Below are 11,988 nucleotides of genomic sequence, written 5' to 3'. Positions count from 1 at the left end.
ACCATTGAATGAAATCAAAATCACAGTACACTAAATAACTAATTATATCATGAATTGGTTCCCAAGGCCAGGGTTGTATTAATGTTGTCACACAAAAAGTACCTTCTATTCACATGTTGTGTGTTGAAGGCAAACATCCATGAAAAGACAACATATACTTTATAGGTTACAAGTCTTCTACACATGACAAAAGATTCAAAAGATATTATTATACTAAATATCATTATACATGACACATGAACATCCTAATAATATTCTAGAATCCATGTTAGAGCGACTTGGATTTTTGGAATCACTATTCAACTCAACAATGATTAATATTTTTTTCTAATAAGCCATGTGCACACTTTTAGTGACACACATGATACATCTAGTTTTTCTCTTTGCTAGCACATTGCTTCATTTTCATTAGTCATTGTTCATTGGTTCTAATGGTTCTAATAAAATTTGGAATCATTCTCATGTTTGATTCTGAAATGGGAGGGCCGCCCTAGTACTCGCATAGTCATAGATGACTATGCCTAAGTGCTAAGAATCATCACCAACACTAATAACTAACACTTAATCTTTGTAACTCACTCCTTTTCTATTCTTCCAATTTTCTACAAAATTTTCAAATGCAAAAATGGTGAAAAAATAAGAGAAATAAGTGTAGATCTTTGTTAAGTGAATAAGTAGCAAATTACTAAAGTAGTCAAGCGTCTTGCATGCCACAAAGGAAAATCAATGAATGCAAGTAAGGATAAAAAACATTGCATATTTTGTAAGAATTTTTATATAAAGATTTAAATAATTTTTATTTGAAGACTTATTGAAATTACTACTCCACATTCAAATGCTTGAAGATTTAATTAAAATTATAAAATGGTGTGGTTAATGTGTAGCAAAGCAAGCATCAACCACTAGTGTTATGCTAAAGATATGGTTATACTTTAAGTAGTGAGGTGATACTACAAGCCTATTCAAGATGTTGTTCTTCATGTATGCACTTAGGGATACCAATCCTTTTCTAATAATTCATAGCATCATCATTTTTGCAGAATGGAGGGAATAAATTTTGTAGGAAAAAATCTTGTTCATCATGTTCTTAGGCTACTTAGATATGGGGTTGCATTCAAGACTATTGCGTTGAATATTGGTATTGAAGATCCTCATCGTTTGAAGAATATACTCACTCGGGAATTGGGGTACAATTTTTGTACATTTACTCCTTTAACAATGGAGGAAGTTCATGAGGCAATAATTACAAATCTATCTATATTTGAGCATGGTCGAAATTGGGATATTTGTCATATGAAGGTGGCACTAGCCAGGTTGGACATTAAAGTTCCCAGGCCCAAAGTGGTTGAAGCACTACGGTTAATCTCTAGTATGTCATTCTCATTTTTATGCCATTTTTATATATTTTTTTCACTTTCTTCTTTTTATCCAAAAAAATAATCTTCATAAATGTTATATTGTCATAGCTTCTTTTACCTTACTATGTTAATGATTTAGATAATAATTTGTAAGTTGGATATGATGAAATTTTACTTATGTTTCAAAAAGGTCTTATTTCGATATCTTTTAATTTTCTATGAATTATTCATCCATATATTTGTTGTATTTTAAATTTAATTTTATTCAAATGAAAGTTCTTTCATGTTAAGAAATATTCATCTGTGTTGATATTTTTGATAAGGTGTGGAGTATGCAAGACGACAAGCTAATCATTTATAGGCAAAATGATGTCACTCTCCCTATGGCTCTATGGTATATCGATTGTGAGTGGCCTAATTTGTTATGGCAATATGAATCATATTGTGATTGTAATATTGGAGTCCAAATCAATATATTGACTATGAGTGAGTAAATATGCTCAAGCAAGTTGAATCATAGTATAATTGTGGTATAGGATACATTGTTATTATAAGTTTAATAATCTATGATAACTTATATATAGGTAATGCTATGTGCATTAAAATTGTGATATTAGAATATTCTTTATTCTTGTAAACATGGATGAAATATTTTGTTATAATAAAGATGATATTATTGCTAAGTGGTTAAAAATATTATATATGTGTATGCAGTTTATTTGGTATAATAATTACCCCATTTAGAAGATAATTATTTTATTTTATAATTATAAATTATTGGTATTTAGTATTACAACCAACAACAAACTATCAATATATACATATTTCAATGATTCGTAAATTCAACCTATAATTTATATTCACTGACATCTTTTTTTTGGCCTAATATTGTAATGTTGTAAATCAAGAACAATGTAGTCATTAGAAAAAAAATGAGGTCTCTAATAGGCTGCTAGGATGTGCTCAAGGGGATCCCAAGATTACATTTATTTTGCCATGATTGTCCAAATATCCCCTATTATCACTTACTATTGTAGGAATGAAAGCATGAGCTATATGGTCAATGGGTATTACAAGGATATCAATTGGATATTAAGTGATATCAATATGATATTAGAAGGTATCAATAGAATATCACTAGGGTATCAATTTGGATATTACAAATGATATTTGTTTGATATTAATTAAATACTAGAGGATATCATCAAGGTATAAATAAGGATATCATAGGGATATCATTTGGGGTATCATAGGATATGACAACAACCTATTAAAAATCACTCATGGTAAGGACTAGTTGTAGGTACTTTTAGTGGAACCACTATGGTTCTTGAAATAGCTTGCCTTGTCAAACCATAGCAGCCTACTAGAGACATCATTTTTTTTCTAATGTAGTTAATTCTTGAAGAGAACATGACCTTAGAAATAGAAGTACATGAAGAGCAATCATATATAGAAAAAAATATCTATGGAAGAATTTATGTTGCATTAATTTACTAAGAGGTTGATGTTCTTTGGCGTAGCTCATACTTATTGTAGCATATATTTAAAGAGACTATAGTACTAGTTTTAATGGTTTATAAATTTCAAATTTTTTTTTGGCAAAATCCTAACCTCTCTTTAATCTTTTAGTATGACTTGATGCATAACAATATTGAGTGGTTTCTGCAGCATATGATAAACTCTCTATGTACGGATTTAGAGTACATGTTGGCATAGATGGAGCCGCTCATTATCTTCAGTAGGCAGAAATTGTTCCTGATATGTTGGCCCAGACTATTTATTGCCCATTTGCCATGGCATTTGAGAAATTTAAGTTGTCACTACATGTGAGGTCAGATTTTGCTAGTGAGCATACTTTAATCAGACAACATATGAAAAATGCCCACCTAAATATGCCATAGAATCTCTTTTTAGTGGGCTCATTTGTCCACAATCAGATAGTATTATATTTTCTGAAATTGCTAAGTGCTTGGACCTTTAAACACAATGTACATATATCTCAAAATGTGAGTCTTTTATTTTTTATTTTTAAAAAGAAATTTCTAACTCTAGCGCTTGATTGTTAAGCATGGTAGTTACAGAGCATGTATATGATCAAGCTAAAACCTTAAATGTTCAAGCCCATACCAATATATTCAAACATCAATCTTTTGCTAAACTTACCATCTTAATTTTATAAAATTAATCTTAGTTCCAACAATTGGATTTACATATCTTCTATTTGTCTTCAATTTTTAAGAAATTTTTATCATAATTTTAAAGAAATTCCATGGATGAGTCACATTAAAAAAGTAATATTATAAGTTTTTGCTATGTCCAAATCAAAGACCTCATATTTTTAATATTTCTAGCTTAATTCTATTATAAATGCCCAAACTTACATTGTTTTAAATGTCGTGAGATTGTTCACATGCATATTATTATGATTTGATAGATGAGGCATGAGATAAAAGTAGAAGTATCTAAACAATAAACAAATTAATAGTTTAAAAAGTTAATTTTTGGCTCAGTATCTCCTATAATTTTTTATTTTATTTTATTTATTTAAATTTTCCTCCTTTTTTGTACTTAATTCCAACTCTTAAATAACTTTGAGTCTACGTGTAGAGAGTTGAATACTTGTAACGTCATTGATGGGAAATAGTGTTGTGGTGGCACGAGTTCAAATTTGAAGCTATGGTCAGGAATGGAAGTCCAAACCCTGTCAACGGCACTTACTTGTTGCAGTATATACTCCTATTTTACAAGCAGCAATTGCAAACTATATTGACATTTGGAATGGCCACAGTAAAAGAAGGATAAATGAGAATGGTTATTACAGGCTATCTCATGTACCTGTACTTGTGTTCCAGGAATTTGATGGGTGAGTTTACAGACACACTTTTATTCTTTCAACCTCAGAGATTCACATTAGAAGTCACTTAGTCTAGAAACTAAGAGTGGAGTATGATGATTAGTAATAGTATTATGCTAATTGTACCCATGGGATTGGTTAGGTTCTCCATGATCTTGATGGTCCCACATAGGTTAATTTACAGAAGCTTTAAGAAATTAGGACACTTACAATATGTTTAGGTGGTAAATGATGGTAAAATTCACTTTGTATTTGTAATTCACAATCAAATTCAAACTTTTAACCATAGAACCTCTATAATACACATATCAACAAAGTGCTTAGGAATTTGGCTTTGAATTTAATTAGATATTGATGGAGATTTGTTGGTCTCCATATGATACTGAAGGCATCATCAACATCTTTAAGATTTCTGATGGTCCTTGAATAGTAAAATTTGCCTTGTATTTATAATCCATAGCTACATTCTAATTTCTCACCACCTAAGCTCTAAGCTTTAAAGACATCTCTAATAGAATTATCCATAAATTCAAACAAAGATACCTAGAGTTTTGTCCTTTTTATTCATTTCTAGTTATTAAAAGTAACCCGAGTTAGTTCTAAATTTCTATAATTACATCAGAGAGAAGAAAGGCAACTAAGATTCATGGTACAACATGCAAATTCCTTCTCATAGGGTGCTAAATGAATTTCACTTGAGTTTATGGACCACTAAGCTATTCCATACTTAAAAAGGACAGACCATCAAGATCCTCCATATCCACTAGATATTAAGAATAAACAAATAGTAATATCAAAATGAAAAGAGGGGGTATCTTAATGAAACTGTGGGTGAGTTTATAAATAACTCTAATATGTTGGTGGAACTTGTAGAAGAGACAATCTCAGTAAGGATGGACTTCAAGAAGGCGATGATCTTAGGAATGTTGGGATTGGCGATCTGGGCCCCCCTGGCCAGCGAGGATTTTATGCTAATCACAGGCCTCATGCTACCATATATAATATTCCTGACCTTCACCCGCACACTGCTGCTGTGCGAGATTTGGCTTATGAAATGGGGACAGGGGGAAGGCATGATGTGGCTTGTTTTCAACTGCACTATTTCATATCCTATTTCTGTCACTTAGCACAAGCACAAGGTACTCAGGTGATTGACATTCCAGTCAATCCACATTCTCAAGAGAGTATCGAAGCACATCATTTACTACATATTTTGTCTGAAGGACCCTAAACCATATGATAAGACTACATGGTTTTACAGCACCAGTTAGGGCACGGGACTATGTTCAGGTGCATTTAATCCCTCTATCCTTTTTTAGCACTAAATGATCGGTGAAGTGTAGCTTTGTAGTACTTTGGAGAACGGGAGTGGGCAGTATATGTGTGTACTGCCAGTATTGAAACAGAAGAATCGGAAGAAATTTCAGTTCCGTTACAGAAATACTTCAAATGTCGTACAACGGAGTATGATACTTCATCGGAGTATGTTGCAAAACGAGGAATAGCTTTGAACGAAATGAATAAACCATTGACGAAAATCTGAACACATCTTCTGGTTCAAATCCGTGTTTAATGCATCCTGTTGATGTGTTTTGTTTTCCTCTATATCATGATTTTGTCCGAGTCCCCATGATGTTGCAAGGACGAACAGAATTCAGTTTTAGATATAAGTTACAATATTTTCTGAATAAATGTAAGCCACGTCGTGGAAGGAGGAATGTACATTCACAAAGAGAAATAGGCAACTGACCACACCGGATCCAGAATACAGCGAAAAATTCATGGAATTGATGGACTGTCGCAGTATGTGGGAGACGCGGCGCGGAAAGTAGTTTACAACTGACTTTAAATTTGTGCGAGCAATGCGTGTTTAGTAATTCTTCTTGCTAGCTGAGGAGCTAGTTTCATTTGAGGTGCACACACAGAAGACAATGCCCTGCTAGTGAGCAACTTCAGCGCGTCCTCCCCAAGTAAAACCTCAGAACTGCCACCTACACGCGGCAAATGATGCTCAGGATCCAAACCTCCTTCAAGGGTGGAGTGCACTTCTCATGCCTTGCTGTTTCAAATCACCAAACAGCGTCTCAAAAATCACCTTGAAGCAAATAATGCTATAAAATCATTTTCCTAGCTGACTAGGGACAACTTACAGGTGATTGTAGGGCCATTGTTCGGTTCCAATCAGGCCAACGCTTCCCTACATAACTGACAAGCTCCCATAAACATCTGTCAACAGGTACTACACCCAAAAACCTGGACCCAGTCAAGAAATCCACACCTGAGAGACAGGTTGCCCTACATTACCCATAAAATCATCTCACACCTATGGATAGATCACTGGAAAATATCACCTTGAGTGGTTAGCATTTGCAACAAGCCTAAAGAAACACCTCATCCTCACCAAGTTTAAGGACGACGTTCCAGCATTCCTCCGGCGCCAAGCTCTCAATGCCAGCTCCAACACCTGCTCCAGCTTCGCCACGACGCTATGAGAGGAAGCCTCCTCATTCACAAACACCATCCAGCGGGAGAAATGATGATAGCTTTCAAAAAACGAGTTCGCTCTTGATCCTTTCGTCAAGATTGTGTTCTCTTTGCATGACACTTACATTGTTGTTTCAATAAACATTCCAATTCACTACTGACCAGTACACGTGCAACTCATCAGTCCATGGATCCAGCACAAGTACACGAAACAACAGGAAAACACGCACATATCAACGATCATGAGTGCTCTTGCTTGAACTCATTCTGGAAAGTGATGTAAACAACCAAACAGAAGTGACAGAACCGCAACTTACATCACCTGGCCTAAAAGAGTAGTTCCTGGTCCTCCTCAACTTCTGCTTCGAATGTAACTGAAGCTCACTCCGTAGGGGAGAAAACCCTAAACCATGTCTAGATCCTCTCCATAAACCTTCAGCAGCGCTCCCTAAACCTGCCATCACCCTACCACCCCATCTCATCAAACGAAATCCATCTCCATCCTCCTCAACCAAAACCCTCCTCTTCTCGGAGCCAGACTTGTTCCGCAGCAACAGCTGCTGGTTCCTTGCAACGATTTTCTCCGATCAAACCCTGCGCCGCACAAGCAAAACTTGGAGAAACAGACGGGAGCTGGCGCGTGAAAGAAATGAGCAAGGCGCGAAAGAAATCGGAAAGATGTGTGAAAACGTCGAAAGATGAGTGAAAGCGGGCTAAGAGAAAGGGAAAACGGGTAAAGAAAGGTGAAAGTCAGACAAAGATGAAGCAGAAACAGACCTGCGCCCATCCGTAGGCCACCTACGCGCGTACGTAGGCTGTCTACCACCTGTTGATTCCTTGCAACGTAAAACAAGTCGGTCAATTTTCCATTTGCAGGGAATGTCAACAGACAATAGCAATCATCATGTGGCTTGTCGACAACAACGGCGTACTAGGACATCCACAAACCCAATTTTTTCGGTAGTTGAAATAGTTCTATGCAGACTGGAAGACAAATAATATGAGCAAATGAACCGGTCTACAAGACAAATAATATGAGTAGATGAAGCAATATATAGCATGTAAATACACGAATTCAACAGACAATGGCGTCACCTAGTCCTCGATTGACCTATGAACATGACGAATCATATGGACGAGTCCCAGGAATTAGGAAAGTGCGGAGGCAGTCATTGGGCAGGTGGAGCGTGTTGAAGCTTGCATTCGCGACTGCAGAGCGCAGAGGATTTGCCGTCGCATGCACGTTTGGGAGCGAGCAGGTGACGTGGTCTCGGTGGTGGTTGTAAGAGCACAACTGGAGTGGAAGTGCTGGAGGTCGTCGATGAATCTTTGCCAGTGTTGTTGTCGTTGTTGTGATTGTTCTTCCCGGTGAAGCTGGTCGCGGTGTGAGTTAGCTCGATTATATGGTCTGGTGAGAGGTGGGGGATGATCGGTGGAGTGAGCGTATGGTTGGGGTGAAAGGAGGAGCTCTAGGGCTCTAGAGTATACGGATCGGGTGGGCGGATTGGTTGGTGTGATCGCTTCAAGGGGGAGGACGAGAGGGAGGGATGTCGGTTGTGAGGATTTGGGGGGGTTTAGGGTTAGTTCGCGAGCTGCGAGAATCGATGAGGTGCGAGAACCCCGGGGGGGGGGGGGGGGGGGGGGGTTGTGTGCGAGGGGCATGATGTAGAGGCGGTCTCTATACGGTTGTTGTGAAGACGATGTCTTCGGCAGGGTTGCAACAATCTGACCGCAGCAGCAGTGCAAGTGCTTTATCGTCGGCGACGACTGCGAGCAGTGTATTGCGGGCGAATCCCTCGCCGCCCATGACTCCGGCCGCCAGCCAGCAACCCCGCCGCCGTCCGCTCCCACGTCTATTGTGATGTGTGCGCGTAACCGTAAGCTGCAGCAGCTCAACAATGAAATCCAACTCCTCGAGGTGAGCCGCCGGGTCTCGTCCTGCTCGGCATTCGCATTCGCCTTGAAAGGTTCGTGCTTTTTCTGCTTGTACTGCGTCTTTGGGGATGCTCATCGTTAGCTATTATGTGTCGTTGCAGGAGGAGCTGAAGCCACTGGATAACATACCGCCTGCAAAGAGTGAGCCCACCATTCTCTGCAAATACATTCAGATATTGTTTTGGTTTTGTTCAAGTTTGAGAGCTAGAGCAAGTCATACTAAAGTTTGGACTACATATTGTAACAGAAATAGAGAAGAAACCCTTTGGAAGTGTACAGTCGGGAAACAAAGATCGAGTCAAAATTCACATACTGGTGCCATCGCTGCGTCCCTTCCGCAAGGGCTGCACCTTCTCCTTGCTCAATTCCCATTTCAACACATTCTCCACAACCATGCCAGCACAAAAAACCCTCAGCAAATATCTGCACCCAAACAACAAATGTAACCTACCTGAGATTGATTTCCAAATGCAGATACGCTCCAAATCAGAGTGATGAGTCCTGATCGGCAGAGTACATCATCTCTCCCACAAAACCCATTCCATGGTTCAAATACACCCACTCTCTCAGTAATCACCACCCGGGTTACGGTTTAGGGTTTTTGTGTAGGATTTGAGGGTACTGGGTTTAGGGTTTAGGGCGGGACTGAGAGCGGGACATGTGCACACGTCCACCTGCTCCAGCTGCGATCCCTCGCCATCTTTCTCATACCTGATCAAAAACTCACAAAATCAGTGAACTCACATTCACGCAATAACATTCTCACATAATCGCGAAAATCTCACAAATCAGCGACCCTTATGAATTTACGCAAACCACACTCTCACGTTACGAAAACCGAACCAATCAGCGACCCATGTGAATGCTCCAAACCACATTCTCGCATCACGAAAACCTCAAAAAGCAATGAACATCCATTCACTCAATCCACATAATTCTCACATGATCACGACAACCTCACAAATCAGTGACCCACATGAATTCACACAAACCACACTCTCATGTCACGAAAACCGAACCCACGTTCAATCAAACCGCATCCTCACATCACGAAAGCTTCAAAAACCAGTGACGCAATTCACTTAAACATCCACACTCTCACTGTGTCACGAAAATCTCACGAATTTACCAGCGATCCACATTCACTCAAACCACACTCATATCTCTAAAACCTCATAAAAATCAGTGACCCACATGGATTCACTCAAACCCTAAACCTAGTCACAAACTATTCACTCAGACATATACTCTCTCTCTCTCTCTCTCTCTCTCTCTCTCTCAGTAATCACCATCTCGCAAACCACTCCCAAATACACTGCTGATTGTCTCGCAGCCCATCACCTGTAGAACAACCATCCAGTGGACCAAATCAAGCAAACCCACAAACAAAAACCTCCATCCCAAAATTCTCCATCTAGATCCACAGCTCACAACTTGAGAGTTTTGCCGAATTGTGCGCTTCACCGCTTGTATCTGTGCTTGGAGGTGGAGATATTGGATTCGTGATTCATCGACTGATGGAGTGATGGAGTGATGGGAATGCTAGGCGAGAAGAATCTTTATGAGGCAGATTGGGCGTGAGGGTATTAGGGAGTTAGTGAGTGTTGGGGGTTGTTCGGGGGTATTGCGTGATTCGCGGCAGGGTGTTGAAGGGTATCGGGCGCGGTATGATGAGAGCCGTTGGTCTAACTGTTGTCTAAAGTTCTTTGCAAATTTCTATCCAAAAACACTTCATAACTACATACTCCAATGCAAAGAGAGGGGAAGGAAAAAGAAACTTCAAATTCTATCTTTAACAGTATGATCTTTATCAATACAACTAAAACAACATGTTCTCTAATTTTCATGAAAGTTGACTGTACAGATTGGAAGATTATAATGTTTGAAGTGTTTCATAGGCTTTTTCTTCTCTGTAATTCATAGACTTGCTGACTTTGACTCCACTTGGTATCAATTACTTGAATTATAGAAGGCCAAATTTTTTTACTATGATGGTGTATATGAAATTAGTTTGTTGCATATCAATATTTAGAAGCAGATGAGGGGTGTAGCATTTTCAAAAGAATTGTAGAAGGGATGGAGGTTCGAAAATTGCCAATACAAATTAATTTTTGTGAGCTTGTATTGTTATAGAATGAGAATCCCAACAATAAAAAAGAAGGTATATATATCACATCTTGCAATAGAAAAAAATAAAATTAACAAATATTAAAATCTCTGGATTTTATGTGGAAAAGAATAAGTTTTTTTTTCTACCTGCCCGACATGGTGTAAAAATGTTTGACTTGTGTTAAAATTGGATATTTCATAAAAAACAAGAATTTTTTTGGCAATTCCTAGTAAAATATATTATCTATTAGTATAGAAAAATCTCAATGTTAATGGAAGCTTTTAGCAAAATCTTGGAGTCCGAGAATTTTCCTTTAAAGTAGTATAACTTTTATTTTAGAGGTCCAATGTGATTTTTTTTTTTTTTTTTTTTTTTTGAGGTTGTCTTGATAAGGTCCTGAAAGCAACCTCAATATATGTAGAGGAAAATAAAATATGTTTTGAGGTTGTTTTGATATGGACCTTAACCTACAAAGGACCATCGTCCATGAATGGATTTTCTGAGAGTTTGTGCAAGTTTTTATGATGTCAATTTTCAAGAATTTTTTTGAGATTTTATGAAGAAGGCCTACTATAAGAGCTTTGTAGGAGTATAATTTTTTCATGAACCGGACATATAATGAAAAGGTTATGCTCCCCCAGGCAATTTCTTGCCAAGGCATATTTAGGATATACAAATGAGATTAAAACTTCAAAGTTTCTACTTACTTTCAGAATTTGCATCTAGAAGGTTTTGTACAAAAGTCATAATACTAAAACTACCAATAAATATTGCTCTAGCATTATAATACAAATGAAGGACTAAAAAGGAAGAAATAAACATGGTCTTCTAGACTTAAAGTCAAATAATATGAGCAAATAAATTGGTCTATAAGACAAATAATATGAACAAATGAAGCAATATATAGCATGTAATTACACGAATTCGACAGACGATGGTGTTACCAAGTCCCCAATTGACCTATGAACATATTTACATGACAAGTAATATGGACTAGTTCCAGGAATTAAGGAAATGTAGAGGCAGTCATTGGGCACGTAGAGCATGTTGAAGCTTGCATTTGCAACTATAGAGCATAGAGGATTCATTGCCATATGTACATTTGGGAGTGAGCATGTGACGTGGTCTCATTGGTGGTTGTAAGAGCACAATTGGAGCAGAAGTGCTGAAGAATCCTCAAATGGTTGAAGCTAAACTTGTGATAAGTAAATCTCACGAGTTAAAAATTGAGTTCAAGGTTTAGT

The 11,988-nt window shown here is 37.7% G+C and overlaps 1 protein-coding gene across 42 annotated transcripts; it reads right to left on the bottom strand.

The window, feature by feature from the left end:
• Positions 1 to 5,981: 5,981 nt before the first annotated feature.
• LOC112296156 (uncharacterized) lies at positions 5,982 to 10,216 on the bottom strand. Of its 42 annotated transcripts, none has more exons than XM_090244672.1 (8): positions 9,976 to 10,155; positions 8,948 to 9,345; positions 7,795 to 8,791; positions 7,477 to 7,525; positions 7,022 to 7,293; positions 6,617 to 6,679; positions 6,366 to 6,454; positions 5,982 to 6,206 (listed from the first exon to the last, which is right to left on the bottom strand). In XM_090244672.1, exons 5-8 carry the CDS (start codon positions 7,179 to 7,181, stop codon positions 6,168 to 6,170), a joined length of 351 nt encoding a protein of 116 aa, XP_090100798.1. In that variant the 5' UTR covers positions 7,182 to 7,293; positions 7,477 to 7,525; positions 7,795 to 8,791; positions 8,948 to 9,345; positions 9,976 to 10,155; the 3' UTR covers positions 5,982 to 6,167. The 42 variants fall into 42 exon arrangements, 38 of the variants coding, with proteins under 38 accessions (XP_090100798.1, XP_090100787.1, XP_090100789.1 ...); XM_090244661.1 differs by having other exon boundaries at positions 9,086 to 9,345; positions 9,976 to 10,115; XM_090244663.1 differs by having other exon boundaries at positions 5,982 to 6,270; positions 6,366 to 6,412; positions 7,017 to 7,293; positions 8,948 to 10,164.
• Positions 10,217 to 11,988: the final 1,772 nt, after the last annotated feature.

Source organism: Physcomitrium patens, chromosome 19 (assembly GCF_059467195.1).
Source record: "Physcomitrium patens ecotype Gransden chromosome 19, ASM5946719v1, whole genome shotgun sequence".
In the NCBI taxonomy this organism is placed as follows: Eukaryota; Viridiplantae; Streptophyta; class Bryopsida; order Funariales; family Funariaceae; genus Physcomitrium; species Physcomitrium patens.
This window is presented reverse-complemented; position numbering and strand designations above follow the sequence as displayed.

Bases quoted from the DNA above. Each gene is read 5' to 3' on its own strand.
- LOC112296156 (XM_024548411.3), bottom strand. From the start codon at position 7,820: ATGTTCATAGGTCAATCGAGGACTAG. The intron at 7,154-7,476 runs GTCTGTTTCTGC...GGGTGATGGCAG, and splicing joins TGGCCTACGGATGGGCGCAG to GTTTAGGGAGCGCTGCTGAA. The intron at 6,271-6,365 runs GTAAGTTGTCCC...TGAAACAGCAAG, and splicing joins CAATGGCCCTACAATCACCT to GCATGAGAAGTGCACTCCAC.